Source organism: Nesoenas mayeri (assembly GCF_963082525.1).
Source record: "Nesoenas mayeri genome assembly, chromosome: 7".
NCBI lineage: Eukaryota > Metazoa > Chordata > Aves > Columbiformes > Columbidae > Nesoenas > Nesoenas mayeri.
The window spans coordinates 35,310,803-35,334,582 of record NC_137551.1 but is presented as its reverse complement, the minus strand read 5'-3'; the positions used below and the strand labels follow the sequence as shown (position 1 = coordinate 35,334,582).

At 39.8% G+C, this 23,780-nt stretch overlaps 1 protein-coding gene across 1 annotated transcript in view; it reads right to left on the bottom strand.

Annotated features, from left to right (window-relative positions):
- Positions 1-23,780, bottom strand: part of TACC2 (transforming acidic coiled-coil containing protein 2) — a gene marked incomplete at both ends in the record, with an annotated part of 126,031 nt that overhangs the window by 29,416 nt on the left and 72,835 nt on the right. The window contains 4 exons of the mRNA XM_080348321.1: positions 1,250-1,457; positions 2,471-2,531; positions 7,296-8,616; positions 14,494-14,648. Coding sequence (XP_080204447.1) covers positions 1,250-1,457; positions 2,471-2,531; positions 7,296-8,616; positions 14,494-14,648 — 1,745 coding nt within the window. The remainder of the gene's footprint in view (positions 1-1,249; positions 1,458-2,470; positions 2,532-7,295; positions 8,617-14,493; positions 14,649-23,780) is intronic.

Sequence of the window (23,780 nt, the reverse complement as noted above, 5' to 3'; positions counted from 1 at the left end):
TTCCTTCCATATCATTTTCATTTTCCCAGATTTGGGGGGCTTATTTTCTACAAAATATTTCTTTAAATTATTTTTTTTTAATACAAATGAAGTAGAGCCTATTTTAAAATTTATAGCTTGACACTAAAGCCAAATGAATTTATCCAGACTGAAATACTTATCTGTAAAGACTCAAAAGATTTCCAAAAGGCCCAGGCCATGCAAACATATAAGCATGTGCATATGAACATATGCGGTCCTGTTAAAAGCACTGGGATTATTCACGCCTTTAATGCAAAACACATTTGACCTAAAAGCTTAACAGTTCTTCATTAGGCAAAAACTCCTCAGTCTCAGCCTGAAACGGCAGAAAGCAGCTTTAACGGTAGATTGGGACATGGGTTGAAGGTTAAAGAAGAAAAGGAAATTCTGACCAAGAATAAAACATTTAAGCCAAGTTAAACTTGTGCGTTCTTCCCATCCACAAAGCTGAAAATCAGCCCTTGGAGCAGATGTTGCAAAGTAGAATTCCCTCTGGTAACCCCAAGAAGGGCCACACACACGCGTTTTCTAAATTTCCTCCTCCACATTTCACAGACCTGGAACGATGGTTCTCTTAACAGAAAGTTCCAGCTTTAGCTCAGAACTGCTTACAGGAAGGTACAACAGGAAAAACCTTAATAAGCTTATCTAGAAGGAAATGTTATCTGGCATGTGAATGGTAAGTAGATAATGGATGGAATATCCTGGGCATTTTTTTTGCATAAAGATACCTCGGTCCTAGGAACCTGGAGGAGAGATGGCATGTTAAGGGTCTTGTTGCATTATACAAACATTACTCTTTGAGCAGAGTTTTATCCTGGGACCTTCTCCCATTCAGGTTAGAGGAAAAGACTTGAGTAAAATCAGTATTACAGTAACTCTGGATCCAAGAGCACTAACCCAGAGCGGTACCAGACCCCAGTCTCCTGTGAAAGCATGGAGAGAACAGAGCACATCTACAATTAACCATCCAAAGGAAGCAAAAGCCCTTTTCATTTTCCTTTAAAATTCTTCTCTACTCTTGACAACTCAAGATAGGACTATAGGGGTCATACATTCAGCCCCCCATAACTGCCAAGTTCCACAGACTGGTCCAAAGAGCATCATTTTTTAGGGTTCCCAAACAATACAGTTCACATTGAGCAAAGTATAACCTTGAATGAAGCAAAACTCCTCTATCAATAAATATAACATTAGTTGGATGCAGACAGTCCCTTATAGAGCATACCCTCTGTGGGAGAGCTGAATTTAGTCTCATTAACGAACGTAGACAAATCAGACGGTTGTGGGTAATCCTGCTTATCCGTGTTCAGGTCCACGGTCATGCAGGTCCATTTCTGACCAGTCACTGAAGACGCCAATTTCTCCTCATCTGTTGCATGAACCACCGTGGATATGACAGGAGGTGTTTCTGGAGTAGGCAGCGGAGTGGGATCCTGCAGAAAACAAGGACCAATTAATTCCGTTATCTTTCATTAATACATTGAATAGTCAACTCCCTAAATTCCTCTGCAGGATGGCTGTCATCTTTTTAATTCTGTCCCAAAGAGGAAAAATGTTTAAATACTTCATTTAGAACTCTACTAGCAGCAAGTTTTCCCAGTATAACCAAACTCTTTGATGATAAACACTCGTATTGCAAAGTTGACTTGATAACAGGGAAGAAAGAAAACCCAGAGCCATTTAAATCTGTTAGGCACTTGACATAAGTGGAACAACCAAAGCTTTTGACTGCCAAAACTGACTTTTTAGGCTTCTCTCATGGGAGCAAGTTTTCACGGGTCTGCAAGGGCATGAACCCTTTTCTTCAGTTCTGGGCTGTCACGCAGCACAAATAAAAGGGGAGGATGGATAAGAGGAAGATGAAGAGCAGCATAGAAGCAGCTGAGCCACATCAAAACACTCAGGCCTTTGTAGGCAGAACAGCTTTTGTTAAATTCTCTTCCAAGAAAACCACCTGCCGGCAGTTTACAACAAGGAATAAAACCATCCAAGCACATGTTCCTGGTAGGTCAGCCCACTTGTTTTATTTCTATTTCCCTTCCAACCCACCAGTTTGATGTATTTAGTTTCTTTCTTTCTAACCTAAAAATTCCAGGATGGATAGTTACATCTAGTTTTCCACACAACTGATTTAAGATATTTATGCACATTGTCGCTCCGTTTTAACATTGGACTTTGCAAAGTACACGCATTAATAGTCTAACTGGAATTCCCAGAGCAAATACTAGATCTAATATACATTGTATACATGCTTCCAGAGGCCAAAAGTTTGATACCTTATGATTGTAGACCAATGTGCTATAATTAAACAGCAATATGCTTATATTCTTTACAAAAACCTCTTTTTTTATTAAATGTACAATTCTACCATTAAAGAAATCAGATTTCCTTCTTTTGTCCCTACAAGAACACAAATTACGTGCATCAAAATAAGGCACTACTTTACCTGCGAAGGAGGATCAGACAGCGGGGATCGTTTTGGCGATTTTTTCACCCTAAATGTATCACTGAAAAAAAAGTTAAAACAGTTAATATGGTAATATCAGTAGAACTGGGTCATTTCACACTTAGCAAGAGACAGCCACAGACAATGCAACCTCTGTAAGCCCTTCTGCTTTCAAATCCCATCCGTTAGGCAGCAGCACCACAGGAAAACATGCCATAGGTTCATATTCTTGTCATGCACTTGGAACAGGCCTCCGTTCCCAAAAAAGCTGAGAAAAGCAGGATTGCCATATTTTTCATGCCAGCTGCTGACACGTTTACAGAGCGATTGCAATTCAAATCCCTGTTCCAGCACAGAGTGGCCTTAAGCAAATTATTTAGCTTCTGTCTGCTTCCGTTTCCCATCTGAAAATTAGATCTAAACCACATCTTTAAATGAGAATTAAAACTGGGATTAACTCGGGCAGTAAGGTGCAACGACTCCATAAATCATTAAGCATAAAACTGGTGTGCTTTGGACGAACTACAGAAACCCAGCTGAGGCAGACGCTGCTCTCATGATGCCAGAACAAAGCTTCATCATCACAAATGTGCAGAAAAGACCCCCTCTCTCTTCAAAACACCAGAAAATATGGCAATTCTGCTTCCAGTTCCCCCGAGAGCTCACAGGGCAGACTGGACGCTGTAGCCCTTCAAAATCCCACAGGTTTCAATCAGGCAAAAGGACTGAAGAATATATATTATGTCTTGGTGTATAATGGTGAATGTCGCTGTTGTGTTTATTCACAATTGGTTAAAAATGTTTTCTAACAGGGAAATAAACCGATTATCTACTTGTTCTCTTGATGTTGCTGGGGCTATTCAAAGATGTTTTTGTTACTAACTAGAAAAGGGGGAAAAATGCATCAACAAACTCACTGATAAAGATTTAATGTTTGCACTGAGATGCAGAGGCAAAAATTACTGCCCACCAGCTGATCCCACATCAGCAATGGGAAGATCAATACTAGAAATTACAATGGGTTTCAATTGTTAGAGGGTAAATCAATATCACATCTAGAAGGGAAAATAAGTTGGACAGCTGAATATTGGAGTGTTCAATGCTACTAATTATCTAGTTATGACGCTAGAAGTAATTAGGATAACTTAGGCCTTTAAGAAGGAGAAACACTTTATGAAGTATTTACAAACACTGATTGTGCAATGTTGTTGTACCGCAGTAGAAATAAAACTTTCATATTTTAGCTCAAGGATACAAAATCTATACAGTTTTGAAAAAAGGCTCATCTTTGATAGGCAAACAGATAATGAGGCAATAAATTCCTCAAATTCATTCACAGCCAGGCATCTTAAAATAGCTTTCAAATGTGCCAGTGATGTGACATAGTTAACATAAAAGATTCATGCTGAATAATAACTGTTCATGCTGCAAAATAAATAAGTAAAATAAAAAAGGCCATAAATCAAAGAGGAAACTTGAATTGTTAGCTTAGAACTACTTACAACAGAGAACATACAGACATCACATCTTCTACCATCCTAAGACAAATAAGACAAAGAAGAGAGAGACAGACAGAAGGAACTGACAAAAAAGATAAACCTACAAATACTTGGTTAATGTTAATGTGTTAAGGCAATCTGATCATGCACATTTTCTACCTGTATAATCTTAACCTCTACTTTTTGTTACGAAATACACGTAGAGAAAAAAAAATTCATCAAGTCCTTGAATGTTTTAAAATTTAATGTTATATTTTTGACACACTTTCATCTTACAAAACATATTTTTCAAAGCTGAGGCCTTCGAGTTAAGTTTCTATCAACATTCTAACTGTCCTTGCCTAGCCTGACTGCAGCCACCTGCTTTCTTTTCAAAACACAGTATTTGTTATTACATGGGATGTAAAACTGTTCTTGAATGGCAGCTAAGCTTAGGGAAAGAGCACAGTTGTGCCAGGTGTTTTCATATCTGCTGGTTTGTTACGACAATACAGAAAAAGTTACCAGACCATTTCAAATTATTTACCTCAATCTAGAAAGAAAATGACATTTCTTTAAATGTCATCTGTTTTTGAAGCCTAACTTTGTGTTCTGACAGAACAAATTGCCCTGAAAACTTTGCCAAGCGATCAAGGCTACAAAAAGTTTTCATCCACTTGTAAACTTGGCAGTTTTTGCTTGGCTCTTCTCATGAGCAACGCTCTCGAAAGCTGGCACCTTCTGTTTCCAAATACAGCCTCCAGTCATCCAACCATGTTGAGAGCAATGTCTATACAAGAAACCTATTTTTACCTATCACCATAAGCAGGCACCCAGGTAGCATCATCTGCTCTTTTGTTCAGTATCACCTGAGCAAGCAGATCTATCTCAAAACAGCTCAGCACTTAGGTACAGAACCAGAGATTAATGTCATAGAGTCATAGAGTATTTTGGGTTGGAAGGGACCTTCAAAGGTCAGCCAGTCCCACATCTTCACTCATCTTCACTCAGGTCAGGTTTCTCAGGTTGCCCAGCCTGGCCTGGGATGTCTCCAGGGATGGGACATCCACCACCTCTTTGGGCAACTTGGGCCACTGTTGCACCACTCTCAATAAATAATTTCTTCCTTAAATCTAGTCTAAATCTCCCCTCTTTTAGTTTAAAACCATCACCCCTTGTCCTATCACTACAGGTCATGCTAAAAAGTCTGTCCCTATCTTTCTTCTAAGCCCTCTTTAAGTATGGAAAGGCTGCAATAAGGTCTCTCCGGAGCCTTCTCTTCTCCATGTTGAACAACCCCAATTCTTGAATTCATGTCAAGCCAACATCTCTTCTAAAAATCTCATCTTTTCACATGAAAGTCAACACTTAGACTGTTGCAGGTTTCATTCCAGAATAAAAAATTATTATTTTTATTGCTTTAACACAAGCACATAGCACAAATTCAAAGCAGTACAGGCTTGGCAAGAGCTTAAACTCATGCCTGGCTTCTTCACCCCCCATAGGTCTAATTTAGAAATTGCTACTCTTCTCTATAAGGAACACATTTTCAAACTGCCCCTTGCAGCCAAAGCACTTTGCACTGGCTTCCCCATCCTGTCCCACCAAAACAACAGCACCAAGCAGGGTCCTGCCCCTTCTCCCTGCCTGGCCAGGGGTTCTCCTGCATTGGAGTGATGCCGAGGGTCCTTTTGGTGGGAAGACCAGAGAAAGGCAGACAAAAATAGAGCCACTGCTTCCCCAGCACCCTCCAACAAGCCTTAGGCTCATTTTAAAAGTATTATGGCTCCAGGCTGTGCTGTGTATTAATATGTAGATTCTCTTCTTAGTTAGAAACCACTTGCAAAAGTAGGTTATGGGGGTGCAGTGGGCAGACACCTAACACAATATGGTGAAATTCTTCCCACGCAAGGGTTGGGAATTCCTTTAAACCCCCTGAACTAATAACCTGGAAGCCTGATCTAGTGGTGTCACTTCTTCCACCACGATAAAGACCAGCAGTGAACTATGTGACTGTAGGACAGAGCCTTCCCACGATGGATTGTCCCAAGGTTGGCTGTGGTTTAGCGAACTCTTTGTAAACTCCTGTCACCCCTAAATTAACGACTTTGGAATTGATTCTAATATTCACAGCAGGTGGGTGGACCCAAGAGGTTTATCCTGGAGGTCTGTCAACTCCACTGCAGCTGCTGGAAGACACTGGGAGACTCTGGCTGGCTGCAAGTGTCAGACTTAGGAATCTGAGGATGTTGAAATTCCCTTCTCTCCCTCTGCACTTCCCCAGCAACATTCAAATTGTTCCTCTCTTGCAGTGAGATTTTCAAGCCTTCCTGGTTTGGACAAAACCAGTTCGGACTGTAGGCTTGGAAAATCTGTCACCTTAGCATACATCTTAACTCCCACCTTAATTTCCCCAAAACCTCAGGCATAACTCAAAAAGAAGCAACATCAGAACAACTCAAACTCAACTATAATTTTCATAAGCCAGAAATGCCCATAAAAAGAAAAAATGGCACAAGCTTCCTCAAATCTGACAAAGGACGTGAATTAGAGGTCTAGAGGTCAGTAGGTTGCTCAGAAAAAACTGAGCATTCTCCATCTCGCTCCATAAAGGAGGTAATTTTTTGTACTGCTTTATGTTAACCTTATTATCTTCAAATTGTCAGGCTTTTGTAATTTTAAGTCACATTTTTGTTAGTTAGCTGAAACATTTAAATCAAAAAGGGACATGCAGAGAGATACTTTCTTATAGATACACATAGGATACCAATTTCAGATAAATGGGATATAAACTTAATTATTACCAGCTCAAAATAACCATGTCTGAAGAGGTAAGATAATGTGCACAGCAGCAAGTTCGCCATGGAATCAATACAACTAGCCACTGAAATAATCAACCAAATATCCAATACAACAAGTTAGAGTATCCTGCAATTTGTCAACTGTGCCTAAAAGCTGGATATTTCCCGAAAATGTAGCAGTCTAGGAGACTTTAACCCTTCCACAGAGCTATAAGCTCTTTCACAGAAAGGAAATTTTTCACATTTTTTAGTCCTGTATTTAAAACTATATACTTCAATACTGCACTCTTCTGTTTCTGGTTATTTTCTTTTAAATACTGTAAGTCCCTGGATAAAACCATCTTCCTGCTGCGTGCAATAGGAGATTTATCACTGCCTTGCTATTTCATGTCCCACTCCCAAAACTGATGCTTCACAAAATAGTCTTTACTGGTGTGAATTTAACATACTTTTCCTTCGCTATTCAAATATAAATGGGGTGTAACTGTGCTAAGGGGTAGGAATGTGCTGCTTCTAATCTAGAAACATCTGTGCCCTTTAACTTACGTCTTTAGTGGCGTCTTCTTCTTTTTTGCAGGTTTATTCAAGTTGTCTCCTTCTGTTCCGTTTGTTTCATTGGCACTGGCTGGTATCTCAAAGGAAGCTGGAGATTTAGAGGGTGAGCTGGCTATCTTAGAAGAAGACTTGAAAGGGTCAATAGAGTCCTCGCACATGTCTGGCTCAAAACTGTACGTTTGTTGAGGCAGTTTGGGCGATTCCTGCATTTTTGTACTAGATGAAAAGGGGTTAAAATTGGGATCATCCCACTTATCAATATCAAAAGTATAAGAACCTTTCGTGATCGGGATTTCATTTGGATCAGCGGGTGACTTGGTCGGTGTGGTTGGAGCATTGTCAAGCTTCTCCACTGACTTTTTAGTCTTTGGCCTCCGTAGCGGCATTTTAGCACCAGGCTTTTTACCTGCTTTTTTGGGAGGAGGAGTACTCTCCTGCTGGTCTTCACTCACCCCTTTTTCTTCAGAATAATCAAACTCCAGCCTCACGGCAACGCCTTTGACCGGAGGGTCTTCTTGTCCTCCGGTGTCGGGTGGCGTCACCTCCACAGCCTCTGGTGCCGTTGTAAGAGGTAGCGTTTTCTTGTTGGCAGGAGGAGAATTTTGTACTTTGCTGCCTCCGGTGCTAAAAGCACTAATCCCTTCAAAACTGTCTGGATCCAAAGGGTAGGATCCTTCAGGCACGGGCAGAGCCTCCTGTTTCTCAGCAGAGATTTTAGAAGGTTCAGTACATTCAGGCTTTTCTGAGTCAGCCTTACCTTCAGGTGCTGTTTTATCCTCACCTGGGGCACAAGCTGCTTGGCCAAGGTCAGATGGTTCTTGAGGTGTTTCCTTCACCGGTGGAGCATCCAGAGATTTTTTTGCTGTCTGCTTCTTTTTTAAGGAAGCCGGTCTGGATTTCTTTGTTCTCTTAAGGGTACTAGAAGCACTACTTGAGCCAGTACCATACGCATCTGCTGCCGGCGCTAATGTCTCGCTGTTGCCGAGATAAGATGCCCCATCAAAATCACTAGCTTGCAAGCTAAGAGATCGAGACAGGGTAGATTTGGAAACTGGGAGTGAATCAGTAGATTTTCTTCGAACATTCGCTTTGGGGTCACGACTCTTCGATTCTGGAGTGCTCGGTCCTAAGGCATGGAGAGAATCAACCAACTCAATGTTATCAAAGTCCAAGTTGTAAGTTCCACTGCTGGCTATTGGCTTGTCCTCATCGAAGACGGTGGAAAAAGAATGGGAAGGGGGGTGGAAAGGGCTTTCTTCAACTGATTCACTATGTGACACATCAGTTACGGGTACAGCTTCTGGACATAATCCTGTGGGAAGAAACAGAAAACTCTGTGAATTTTAAACACATTTTAAAAATTGGAGCTTAATAAATTCTAGTATAATCTATTATTATACAAGTGAAAAAGAAATAAAGGATTAAAATCATACCAATAGACTATGCAATGATTAAAGGACATACAAACCAAAGTGACTTTTCCAACACAGGAACTAGATTAGGGGAAAAAATAGTTCTGTTCTCCCCAGAAGAAGATTCAAGGCAAGTTTCATGAAAACATAAAATATGTATTTGAAATAGCCTCTAGAGCATCTCTTCTAAACTAATTATTCCTTGGTTAAAGAGATGGATATTATTATAACATGCAAAATACGCCAAATACGAGAAAATCTGAACATTGAGCTCTTAATTACTCACATTTTCTACTGTTATGAGTTCACAGAATTGTGTCAGAGCTCTTATGCAGTAAATTCCCTGTAAATTGACTGGTCCTTCGGCAATTACATGCTGATATTAAGTTTTGTTTCCCATGTGCTATTTTTACCAATTTCCCAGAGGAATGCGGCTTCCTCTCCACAACCCATCGATGCTGCTCCTCTCTAAGCCCCAAACAGTCAATGTGCTCCACTTTGACCTCATAATTCCAAGTTTATAATGAGACGTGAATCACTGCAAATTTCATATGAAATAAATTATGGTAAAGGTAAGAGAATTAGTCAATTAGAAAACTGTGCAAATATTTGCAGTTGAAAATCTTCCTTGAAAAAGACCACTAGAAGCTCCTTACAAATTACTTAAAACACAGATCTCAAAGTGCCTTTCTAACTCATAGATGAAAATTTTATAGAGAGAATTATTTGCTAAAACGGTTATACCCAGCAGCTTTTCATTGCAATTAAAGATTTGCTTACTGAATGGAATCCTAAAATGATTTATAGAAGTCTCTTGACTTGGGAGATAACAACTGTATTGGTTGAAGTACAAAAATACACAGTGCATATTGAAAAGAGAGAAAATACGTAGGTAGAAAAGGATTAAGGTGATGGTCCTTTTTGCCTTCCAGCTCATGAAAGTTCATTACTAAAATGTTTTACAAAAATATGTTTGTTCCTGCTGTTGTTGTACTGCTTCCTATCTGAATGTGACACAGTCACATCCGCCTCTGTGTTAGAGATTACAATAATTATTATTTATGGATGCAGAGGACAGAAAAGATTTAAGGAAATCAGACATATTTCCTAAAGCAGTACCTTAGAGTGGCACCGCGTATTTCCAGAGGTTGTCAAAGGATTAACAGCTACACAGTTTCTCTGTGGAAGCTTACTGAGTTACACCAATTAAAACAATATTTTAACGTGGCTTTTTTCTAAATTAATGCCAGTAACATGGCAAACTTCAGGATGGTTTATTTTTCTCCTTAATCTCCACTGGGTGGGCTTGGTTTCATCCTGGCTGAGAGGTCATTAATCACGCTTCATTTGCCAACTGAGTGAATATTTGGTTTTGCTCCCTTTACACACCCATCACTTTCTGACACTGACGTGACGTCTGTTAAAGGGACTCCAGCATTAGCTTGATCTGTGCATTTTATACTGGAACAGGAGTGGAAGACACCAGGAATACATTACAATAAACTCTGGTGTAGCTCTAATATATCAGCAGAGTACAAATATAGGTCAGCATGAAATAAAAGGGGTTTCTGAACAAGAAGTCATCTGCAATTATGCATTGTTTTCATTCCAGTGTCTACCAAAGGCCTCAAAAGGATTGAGGCCCCTTGTTCAAAGTCAGTAAAAACAAAACAAAACAAAATTTTGTTTATTTTAAACAAAATAAAATAAAATACACCAGTGCCCTGCAGGATTTGGGCTGTGAATAGCAGGCGTGGTAGAGTTGAGGTTAGGGATGCATTGCAGCAGTAAAGAAGCGAACAAGGATTTCCAGCCACTCAAAGCAGAACAACATTCAAATTCAGTGTGTTCCACATAGTGCGGAGCTTTAATCTTCTTTAATTACTTATTTCACGACTTCCTCCCAGTCAAATCCTTAACATAGAGTATGGATTTCTGCAGAGTGTTGCTTGACTTGCTACTGTGGTATTTTTATTGCTTCTTTACGGAACAATATGTGAAACTGCCTGCGAAAACATGGCTTTTGGTAGAAATGAAATGCTGTTGTGTTTGACTCTTTTGGCATTAGAGCAGAATTGGCTCAGTATGAGTAACTGCAGAAATGCCAGAGGAGAAGATATGAACAGTACACACTATCACAAAACAACGCGGCTTTATTGCTACAAAGCCATATGAAGACAATTCCTTGCTGACATTAACAGCCTGTCCTGAGAGCATTGCCATTTATCATCTCACATCACAGAATTAAGCAAATCTGTATTATCAATTAATTAAAATGCAATTTGATCACAAAAGAACACACTCCAACGTAAGCTATGAAAACTGAGGCAGGACTTGCCCTAGACAGAGGCCAGCACAAAGTTTTAAATAAGGTTTATGACCTTTATTGGTGCTGACAGTCACCCCAGTTCATATAGGTCAGAGCTGCCCACAGGTAGATATTAAGTTTCATAAAGCATTCCAAGAACATGAGCGATAGCAGGGAAACTTATGTTGCCATAAAAAATGGGTTAAAACCATAATATAAACAGATCTAATAAAGCAAATACAGAAGAAATTAAATTCATTTCTAGAAAAAAGCAAACAAAGAGGAGCCCTTGGAAAATGCACAAAGCTGCACACACATACTGCATTATAATGAAATGACTCAGTAGACAGGTACACTTCACCTGTAGCATACGGGAATTGGAATTACCTGATATTATAAATTTTGAAACACAGTTTATTTGAAGTTCCTGCTTGTTATGAGATGCCTTTGAAGTTATGAAATCAATTCGTAATATTTAAAAAAAAAAAAAAAACCTGCTAAAATACTTTTGCCATTTACTCTGAGATAAAACTTTGGTTAAAAACTTTATTTTCAATTTTTCTATGTCAGGTTTCGAGAGGAAAAACATGGAAGAAGAATGTTTTCCTACCGAAAAATTGGGTTGTTTTTGTCTGAGTCACCATCTCTCTACTGGAAAGCCTGACCTCAATTTCCCTGGCACAAGTAGGACGTGAATCGGGTCTCCCATCTCCTGATTCACGGCTATAATGCACAGAGGGGACTCTCACGTCTCCCCTGTGTATATAATCAGAATTTATTAATTAAGTGGGGAAAGTGGTGAGAGGTGGAAGAAATACCCCTACCCAGGCAGGAATTTCCAGCCCAAAATATGGGGTATTTGCGAGAAAGATCTTGAGACACTTTCTGGTGCTCAGATGGCTGGGACAAGAAGACACTGCTATGAGATGCTGATGAGACAAGCAACGATAATTTAAAATACTAGCAAAATAATAATAAATTCAAAGAAAAGCACTCTCAAAGTCTTTTGCCTTGAGCAAATGATACAACCCACGTTCCCCACAACCAGAAGCATTTACAGAGGAATGAAGGGGTCACTAGTGGCACTTTCTGGGGTTCAGAAGTGTTATAGTTTCCATACATGCTCTGTTACTCCTCTTCCACTCCATTCTCCCCCGCAGATTGTTCTGCTTGGCTGCTGATGGACCGAAGCCATGCAGCAGGTTTTACCCCACCAGGACCTGGCACAAACCCAGGCTGAGCCTGCCTATATTTCACTTTCATCACATTTATTAAGCTAGCGTTGAAGTCAACCTAATTAAAAACTCTCCTCTTGCCTTTCCAGCAGTGGAGTCCAGCTGTTGCGCTAATGATAATCACGCAACATAACTGCAACCGTCTGCATAAGTAATTATTATCAGATAGAGATGAAATAATCCTTAAAAAAAACTTACAAAGCTTCCTCCTTCCACCCAACCTCGCGGAGAAGACAAAGCCTCACAGGTGGTGAACCAGGAGCCCAGCTGGACGTTGCTGCCTCTCCCTGTGTGTGTGCTGGGCTCACTGCCCCGGTTCCTCACTCCTTTTTTTTTTAATGGAAAACTACTTATTTAGCTATATGGTAGCAATGAGGAACTCTGCTTCAACTGCCCATAACCCCTGAGGAAGGGACTCATTCTTTGTGTGCAGCCACAGGAGGCAAGTAAACTAGAAGACAACTGTAACTCATGTGGTTTATAAAATACAAAAAGCTGAACTGTCCACATTTCTGAAGAAGGACACAAACACCTAAGCTATAGGCTTAGTATTACTAATTTCTTCTAAAGATTTCCAAAACAAATGAATGCTTTGTGTTGCCCTCCTACATTTGAATTTTTTCTGCATTACGCATCTTCCTTCCCTCACATAAATTACCCTGTTGTATAACTGCATTTTGCATAATTTTGGAGTGCTGGACATAGCTCTGTTACTTTGTGGTAACTTGTCTCTCATGGACAAATATATTTGCAAATGAAATGTTTTCATCTCTGCCATACAATGGCCTTCAATAGAATTCACACAGGCTACATAGATATATTCAGTTTCCTATCTTTATTCAGAAATATCTGAAAGAAAGGCAGGGGAGATTGGGGGTGTAGGGAGAAAAGAATCTCATGTGCCAGGGAAGCACATGTGTAATCAAGGGTTTGAAGATAATCTACTGCAGTAATTAAAAACACACTCCAATCCTGTTGAGCATATGCGTTCTTTTGTTCTCTCAGCATTTATTTTGCAATCGCTAGATTGCAAAAGATTAGAGAAAGGAAAGAAGATGGAGAATGAGTAATGTTTGCTACAACAAAGAGGGAACTGTAACAGCAGAAAGGAAAGCATCAGGACATCTCAGTATTTCATTTTTATTTTCTGGAAAATCAGTTTGTTGAACATCTTTCTAGCTTCTTCTAAATTCGTATCATAAATCACGATCTTAAAGAGCATTCCTTAATGCATAACTCCCAGAAACACGTTAGATGGCTTGAGACATTTGCAAGACTTATTTGTCACAAGGATTAAATCAAAGCTTGACAGCCTTTATAATACACGCACCAGCCACATTGTCCCCTGCTAAACACATCCACTTCTACCGTGGAACAGGAGCTTTCAAACACTGCCTGGCAATGCCACACATCTTTCCAAATGAAATGCCGGTGAACTTTTGTCTGCTTAAAGTAGATTTACCTCTACATAACCTAGTCAGGTGATCAAGATGACTAGACTTTCAGATGGAAAACAGACAGCATAATGGGGAATTCAATATTAAACTGTTGAGCTGTCATCTGACAGCCCAAACAAGCTATTTTGGGCTAATGAAGTGCTGTCAACTCCCTCATACTTCATTACTCAGTTTGGAGAATGAAGAACTTTTTTTTAATGGAAAGGATTTTTTTTTTAAACAAGATATTCCCTTTTTAAAGGTTGTTTTCCCAGTATGTAACCATTTTTATGTATGTATACTATACATGCATTCACACATTCCCCCATGTTATTTCTATAAAGGTAATATAAGTGTTTCTATTGTTCTAATGGGTCTTCCGTTCACCTTCTGTTTCAGGTGACCATACATTTGAAACAAAGATTCTGTTAATTGTCACTGCTAATGGTGCTCACCCTGGTAACTGAATCTGTATCTCACACCTTTTTTCTACTCATCAGCCTCTGTAAAGATCCTGTATTTCTGAGAGAATGAAGTTTGATTCAAAAGGAAGAAAGGTTTCTCTAGAAAGCTCCTCTTTTCTTCATCATTTATCAAATGCTATGGTCACATTGTCCAATACTTTATTCCAGGAGGCAACAGGGTTTTTCCTTCCAGCATGGATAATGCTCAGCATACACTAACTAATCTTCCAGAAGACATTTTACCAGCATCAATTCCTTGCCTGTGCTCACACAAACACCTTCCTGAAGCTTCACCTTCCTCAATAACCTGTTCTACCCACCACACACTCGTTACCTGTATCTTCCACGGGCAGCTGGGGTTTTATTTCTTGTTCTGCTACGTCTGCTACAACCACTGCCGCTTTGGGGGGTGGCTGTGGAGGTGAAGGTGGCGCCTTTACTGGTGTGGTGGACTCCGGGGTCTCAAATGCTTCTTCAGAGTCAGAGCTCCTGGGGAAAATCAAATGAGAGACTAGTGAGCAGAGTGAAGATTTACATTTGCAGGGCTACTTGGAAATGCAGGGCTTTCTGAGCTGATGGCATCGACCTCGGCTATCAGGCTACCTCTGCATTTCCCAAAGGAGATTTTACACTGCAGTCTGGTTTCCAGAGCAGAATAACATGGCTACAGTCTTCTCCGTATATAAGTCTTTCTGTCACTTAAGACTTCTTTGTGTTATAAAAGTAAAAACACGCTTGGAAATAAATCTGTCCTGCAGATCCTGCTTTCCAGTGTGAAGGAGGCTCAACCACACACACACACCACTGACAGCCTCTAAAACTGTTCTTGGCACAAGTGTACTTAAATCAACTTAAAAAATAGAAAAGATAATTTAATAGCTTTACTGAAAAACATGTCTAAAATAGCATCATATTTCTGTGTGAGCTCCCACAGGTGAGAAAGAAGACACAGAGATACCTGAGGTGCAGAAAATCCTTCTGCATCTTGCTCCTATATTCTACTTTTAGCAGAGTTTTACCATAGAATTTTACCATTTTCAAGTAGTAAGTGTGTGGCTTTGTTACACAAGTTAAGACAATATGTAAAATGCACAGGGTCCTGGTATTATCAATAATCCTTTCCTAACACCATGTGCTCATACAGGCACAAAAACCCAGCAAGAAAACATCAGAACCAAAATGGGGCCATTCAAATGAAATTCAAGCTTGAAATGCAGCAACTGTACAAAATGATGGGTAACCTAAACATTAAGTGAAGATCTAAAGCACAAATGGATACACAATTTGCTCTTACATGGCTATAGCCTTAGGAAATTGTCCTTCTAGATCTGAAAACTATAAATCTTATTTGTTCTTAAACCAAACTGAGACCAAATTTTAATTTTTATATGTTTCTTCTCTAAACCTTTTTTTTGGGAGGAAGAAATGCAGTAACCATGGCGTCACCTTCAATATGCACTGAACATATGTTCAATGTATGTTCAAGAAGCATTTCTGTTGGTCACATGCACATTTTTACTGCTGGTCTGTAATAAAATTAATCAAATCTGACAGCTTCCTAATGGACAGGACTGATTTCCCTATCTCCAGTGGTTCTGTGCCCATACTCCCCACACCAGAGAAAAGGGGACAAAATTTGCCATGAAATTAAAAGCCATTTCATCCCCCAGCAGCACTCAACAAACCACCCTGAATCAAAGACTCCTCTCATTTTGTTCAAGTTAAAAGATAACTCCGAGCTGCCGGATTCTGTTTGGGTTCTTGACGCTCGTGATTAATTTAAGCAGCTCGATGTCAGCAGAAGTACAAGTAGAGGATTTGCATTCCATTACATTTGCCTAAATCTATCGCAGCATAAAGCCATGGGTGAGCTGGGGAAGAAAAGACCCCGGTGTCACCCTGACAGCTTGAGAAGCACAGGGGACCCTATTTCCCCCAGCCGCCTCCAAAGCCCCACTAGCTCATTGCTTTGGATATTTGCCTTACTTGGGGATTTTTGGAGACTTTTTTTCTCCCCAAACTTATGTCACTGCCTGGGGAACTGCTCTAAAATAGCGTGTCTGGCTTTTGATTATTGCTGCAGCTCCTCAAAATACCTTCTCGGTGTCATTGCTTAAACCATTCTCATTTATCAGGCCACAGAACAAACTGGAAGAGGTAGGCTGCAGCATTTTAAATTATATCCCTTCAGAGATGCACTGTGTCTTAAGTTCAAAATATTTTAAGTGTAAGAACATCTGCAAACAAAGAGCTTTTGTAAATAAAGCTGCACAATAGGTATTTAACAAAATAACACTTTCTCTTCCTTCCATAGAGCTGGTTCGGAAAACTTTTAAGTTGAAGAATGAAAGAGAAACAGTTGTGTGATATTTTCCCAGTAGATCCATGTTTCTTGTGTCATAAAAATAAACCTAGGAAGTTATCATTCAAACCAACAAAATGAAAGGTAATTCATATCTCTTGGGCTTTCACATAATTCTATAATTGCACTGTACTTAATTAGTGTTTCACTTCATTTTGAACTCAAAGTGTTGCTCTGTAATACTGAAACAATCACAGTTACACACATTTAGATGCCTTTTTTCCAAAGTGTCTGTATAACACATGTAACATATGCAATAAATAGACATATATAACATAAAGGAAATTGTAAAAAAAAAAAATCTCTGTTTTCATGTCTATGTACATTTGTAACTGCTTTGTAAAAACTGGCTTGATGGAGCAGTTGTGTGTCCTTTAAATGATGGAGAAACTCTGCATGTTTATCACCCCTTTAAAGGAGCTCCCTCTGTTTATTTGGTCTCTTCCCTGGATGAAGTGGGCGTAAGCATTTGAAGTAAAGAGAAATGTCTTATTTTTTCTTCACTGTATGAGCTTGTGGGTTGGAGAACCTCTGGAGTCTGTGGACAGACAGATGTGGTGCCTGAGCTCCAGGGCATGGCTTTGTTTTGCTGATATTTCATAGAACCATAGAATCATTTTGGTTGGAAGAGATCCTCAAGATCATCAACTCCAACCATACATTTTAATAAAATAATTAATAATATAAATTAAATAAATACTAATTTAATAATATACATTTTAATAAATTTAATAGTCCCCATGAGATTCTGATGCAATACTCCTCATTTTCCGCTGCACCTCCTACATAAGCAGCAGTAAGAACTATCTTAACCATAATCCAAATGCTGCTGAGTTTGTTTATGAGAAGCAATCATGTCAGCAAAATAGAGTATTTAACAAAGAAATATGAAGGGAAGCTGAATAGCAGAAAAACATCCTTTGTCATAGCCTGGGATCTGGGAGAGAGCATAAAGCCTGGAAGCACACACCAGGACTACGTTCCAAGGTCTACATTACATATATCCTGGAAAAATGAGATCCTGTGTCAGTTTTCCTTAGTGAAAATATGGATGGTCTCTCTTGCATAGCATATTTTTAAGACCACAGTCCTACTTTCAAATGGTCAGTAAAGATTTTCCCAGAACAACAGGATTTCCTGTGAAAAGGAAATTACATATTTCAGCCAGTTCTATTCATAATGTCTTTTCTCTGAGAAAGACACGGAATACACAGAAAGAAAATAATGCTGCCGTGAAGTACACGGTGTAAAACAGATTGCCAAATTGTGATACGCCGTGAGAATCGGCACCAATTCAACTGCGCAAGGAGCAGCCGCCACAGATCCAGCTGTGGGCAGGTTCTCACGAAAGGAAAAGCCCTTAGAATCATAGGAACATTTTGGTTGGAAGAGACCCTTAAGATCCTTGAGTCCAACCATAACCTAAATCCAGCACTAAACCATGTCCCTAAGAACCTCACCTACACACCTTTTAAACTCCTCCAGGGATGGTGACTCCACCACTTCCCTGGGCAGCCTGTTCCAACACTTTACAACCATTTCTATGAAAAAATTTTTCCTAATATCAAATCTGAACCTTCCCTGGTGCAACTCAAGGCCATTTCCTCTCGTCCTTTGATCATCTAGAATGTTATTCTGAAGATCCAGCCAAGGATGAATGAGGGTGAGATAGGACACATGGGTTTTAGAGATGGAGAACTCATTTGCTGGCCCCAGCTCATCACATTGTGAAGAAGAAGGAGTGTGGAAGTGCAGAGTTCAAGTCTGCAGGACTAGTTTGTGGGGTAGCAAGGATGTAAAGGCTATAGGAAGGAATATACATTCATATGTCCTTCTAGCCAGCTTGGGAAACTAGTGGGAGCTAGTCGTGATAGCATACTTCACATCTTTCCATCTGTATCCTTTGCTTACGTTACATAAAAAGATTGTAGAAGCTATAGAATGATGATAGTAACTGAGTACAAAGTGACTAGAAATATTCTTCTAGTCCAACTCTTTAACCTTGAAAGATGCCAGTAAACAGTAAATGAAACACATAGAGATGGAAAGAAGCGGGGGAGAACGGAGAAACGCAAGAATGATCCCAGCCCTATCCATCCAGCCAGGCAACAGAGCATTAGCCGCGGAGCAGGAACACTCCTGCTCTCGTCTGGGAACTCGCCTTACCCAGCCTGGTAAATAAATCTCCGGAGGAAATACTGCAGGGAATCACTAGGGTCGACTTCTCTTCCTCACCTTTGGCCTCAAGGAAATCCAGCCTCATAAGTTACATTACTTTCTTTTGTAAACCACAGATGTTTATAATTTTAAATCCTCCCCGATTTCAGAGTGAAAAATTGCCTTTTGGTCACCGTAGCTGGAAAGCACTCAGTAAGAGAGAATGAGATTTCTTCATTCCGCTGCCTCTCCTCCCTGTTTGCCCTCTTCAGGCACCACAACCATCGAAGTGAGGTCACCCCAGCTGTCACCTGGAAACTCGGTTCATTAAAAAGTAGTTTGTGCCCTTCAGCTGTGTTAGGAGCCCTGCCATCTGTCTCAGGTTCTTCTAATGTTTACACTACAGCAGCATAACCAGAGCGAGTGTGCACTCTGGATTTATTCCGCGGGAATGAAAGGGATATCTGATATATAAAATAAGCTAAAAAGCAGGGCTTTGACACAAAGAACGAGGTCAGCAGCATCCTTTCCTATGGAGGGGTGTAAGGGAGCAAATCTGGAACCGGTATGTGCTAATGCACATATTCCATCAGACCTGGCCCTACAAAGCATCTGTATCTATCAAAATGTTAAGGTACAAATTTCACATCGGTATTTACTGAACATAGACCACAAGAGGAATCTAAATGAGAAAAAAACAAAATTAAAAAAAAGCAACTCCTTACAATGTTCAATTTAGCACTGAAGATGAATTTTGGTTTTCATTCTTGTAAATCCCACTGGGGGATGAGCTGGAAATAGAAAGGAGGAATGAGTTCTGTATTGTCCCCTCCATCGATTTTCAGAGAAGATCCTCATAAAACCTGCATGAATAATTCAGGGCTGGTTTACCGATGAGATCAGAACCAGGGAGGCAGGTCTGGCGCTGTACTTCTGAGGCTGATCTGGTTTGCACGTTCCTTAAACAGGAACACAGACTAACTGGCAAGAGACACACAGGCTCACACAGATGAGAAGATGCTCAGTAACTTTAAGCTTCAGAGTTTCTAAAGCTAGAGAGGAAAAGCACTCAGAGACGTGCACTAACTTCAGTCAAAGCTGTAAACAGTCTGATAAAATCTTTTCAGATTTCCTGGTATCATTTTCAATGGTTAAACTGATTTTTCCACGTGATTTTTATTAATAAATAAACAAAAAAAGAAGCCTGAGACAGGATGTTTGAGCAATACATCTCTCCAGACAGAAGATCAATTCTACTCAACTCTGCCACTGATCTGCTGCACGTACATGGACCTGGTCAGCTCAGTTCTGCACTCACCTGAATTCTGCCTTATCTGCCTTATTCTGGGCTGGGATTTCTTAACTACACAAACAGCTTCTTGCTGTGGACATGTCCATAGGGAAAAAAAATGATTGTTGTACTGGTATGCATTATATTTGAGGGTTTTTTCTTTGGTTTATACAGAATTCAGTAACAATATCTTATCGTCTGTCTTGCAGTATCACACATATCGCAGTCACACAACTCTTTAATATGGAGAAACAGATTGCAAGTGCAGCTCTGGATCATAATTCAAACCCACCAAGAGAGCCCAAATGATAATTCCTTTCCTGGGGATCAATTTCCCAATTTAGGTGAGCAGCCGTTAGCTGACCCAAGGGCCTGCTCACAACGACCAAGAATATCCTATAGCTACAGCAAAAGGTCATTTTTTTCATCCCAGCACCAGGTTAGGATAATAGCAAAGATGGGTCAACTTTGTATTCTATCATTTTTTGTACAGTATTTGCTTACTTAGTGGCTTCCAGCTAATGTGACATTTTGCAATTATTAGTTTCTTTTAATATGATGATTTTTAACTGTCATTGTTCACCCACATATTTTGAATATGAAACATCTGTACAGATTTGAAATTTTAATATTAAAATCATACAGCAATGTACAGAAAACATGGATACCATGGTAGCTTTATCTGGTTATTGTAGGTATTCAATATGTAGTGTCTGAATTAGTCTACCTTTGAAACCTAGCAGCCAAGGATCTACCAAACACATGGTATTAAAAACCACCACAAATGATGATTGGCATTAACCTCACAAATAATATTTCCCTTCTCTCTAATAAAATACACCATTGAAATGATAGAACTCCTCAAAAGAATTCAACAGCACAGACAGCTCTGAAAATAGTTTGCCCAGAGAAGAGTGGGTGACTTTTTGGGGACCCCTGAGAGCCATCTGCTGCCTCTGTCCCATGGGGAATGTTCTCAGAGCTGGATATGACCCTCGCATTGAGTCAGGAGCCAGGGGAGGTACAAACATGTCACTTCCATGTCACCGGGCTCCATTTACAAGACAGTTCCTTTAGGGACACATTTCTGACCATTAACTATTAATGGACTTCCCTCGCACTGTTGTAAGGGTATTCAGTGACATGATCATCTATCCTATGATTAAAGACATTCACAACAAACCTATTCTGTGAGGAGACAAACCACAAAAGGGGTCACAAGAAGAGGATGCTGAGATGGAACCACTCAGATCACCAACCGTGTCTTCAGCTCACATCCAGCTCCTGCTGGCACCACCGGAATATTACTACTGATTTGTACACACACGGTGAGAACCAAGCCTTGCAAAGAAAATAAAATAATATTCGGTAGCCCTAAGGTAGCCACAGGAAAACCAGAATGTGTTGGTCTCTGAGGGTCTGCTCCATACGCACGGAATATGTATAATATGCATACCAGAAAAGTCAATTACACCTTGTGCTACTCACCTGAATTGCAACACTGGTGCCATATTTTATAGATTTCTGACTTGCAAAGCCTGATCATCAAAATGAAACCATAATTTCATCACAGGATTGTTTCATCTTGAACAATAATGCTGGAGAATAATTGTAGTCTTACTTTACAAGGCTCATCATTGCTGGCCTATATATTGTCTTTATTTTTACTTTAAAACTGGATATGGGTCAACGAAAACTAGGGACAACTCCAGCTTCTTTAATCACAGCAATTTAACATAATTTTATAGAAGAAATCCCTGAACTGGGCTGAAGTCAATTTCCTAGGTATCTTCATTCTTTCTGATGCATTAAAACCCTAATAAAAACAATATTATAGGACAGAAAAACAGATAGTAATTTTTTAAATAAGGCTTTTTTTTGTGAAAGAACATATCCAATCATAGTGGGACAGTTTAAATAGGAATTATATCTTGCATTCATGGGTCTCTGCAGCAAAAGTAATATTTCACAAAGCCATCCGCAGTTCCTTGCTCAGCAAAGGTATTCTGCCCAAAATAAGAGCAGGATAAATGTCACGTGTTCATTTTATGGCCTGAGCTTCAACACTGCGGAGAAGCATCCTTTGCAGTTCTCACTTAAGAATAAAGCTTTTATCAAATAAATCCCATTCCACCGAAACGACAAAGACCTACTTCAGTGCAACGCAATTACACAAGAACCCATAATGACACTGACGTGTGCAGAAAGCAGGGCAGGCACTCCTCTCCAGAGAAAAATCTTCATATTATCTCAGCATAAATATTCCTACAAGACCCACAGAAAACACGGTTCCCTGGAAAAATAATCACTATTACATCAAAGGTGATATTTCCCAGCCCACAAGGGATGTGTCATGACAGGCATGAGGTTTAATTTAGGGACACAAGGGAGGAAGATCATTCTGCACCATGCGTGTTTGTGCAGACTTCTGCTTCCCTTCCACGCCATGAGCCCAAGGGTGTAACATCCTCCACTGCCCGGCACATCTCAGATAATTCAGCTGGGGTGTTAATGATTTACACCAGTGTAAATTTGGTGTGAATGGGTAAATAAGGCTCAGTTACACATGCTGCAGATGCAACTCCACTGCCATTCCAATAACATCCGACCTCCAACGCCAAGTCCTTGGGCAACACAGTGCCTGAGCTGAGATACAAGAACCTGATTTAAAATACTGAAAATAAAATGCATCCATGTTCAAATCATCGTGTGGGCTTTAGCAATGGAAAATAATACATTGCATGTCATCCAAACCACACAGATCAGCTTGGAAATGTGTCTTCTAGTATGGATTGCAAAGAGAAACGTAAGGTTCCCTTAAACATTAATCACTTGCTATAAAAAGGCCAATTTTTCCTCATGGGATGATTACATTTGGAGAACAGGATTAGAACAGCAGTGGAGGAGAATTAAAAGACCGTAATCACTTTAAAAATAATGTTGATTTTGGGGTTTTTTTACCTCTTGCACTATAAATAATCTTCCTACCTACCATAACTTATATGACCAGAATGAATTACTTTTAACTGCTTTTCCTGCTTGTTTAATTGGTGATTTCAAGACCACTTTGTGCAGAAGCCAAATTCACACTCCCCCAACAAAAGCTATTTCCTGCTTTCACGCAGCCACCAGAAAGAAACGTCTCAAGCTGTGGGAAGCCACATCTGAAGGAAAAAAGACTGAGGGTTATAACATGACATACTTAGAGCAGCACCTCAGACTACTTAAATCATTTTTCTAACCGATTAACAAGAAGTTCCCCATACTGCTTTCAATCATGTTAATTTTTTCCTTTTTATTGCTTTTCCTGAGATGTAGCAGGGTATGTTTTTTTAACACTGCTGATACAAATGAATAGTGAAACGAACCCCCATCCTTTCTGGCCAGCCTGCTTTCCCTTTTACTGGCTTTAATCTGAATAGTGAAAATGTCTATGTAACAGAAACAGGACCCAGAACTGAAGATCTTTTTAATCCATATGTTCATTCCAGGCAGATGCTTCTTTCTTGGAGAAACAATAGGAAAATACCATTTAATTAAAAGCACTCGTCTTCGGGCATCACAACAGCAAAAATACTCATGTGTCCCTAAATCACCAGAGGCTGCTAAACATTCAAACACATAGAGATAAGAAGAAACAGTAAAGATGCAGGATACCTCAATACCCAAGGTACAAAATTCTTACCACGAATACAGTTACAATCAGTCAATACATAATGATCCCAATCAGTGCTGCAGTTATTCACCCTACCAGGTTAGGGATTGGTATTTGAATCAGGAGGTGATGTTTAAGTATTTAATACCTTCACCT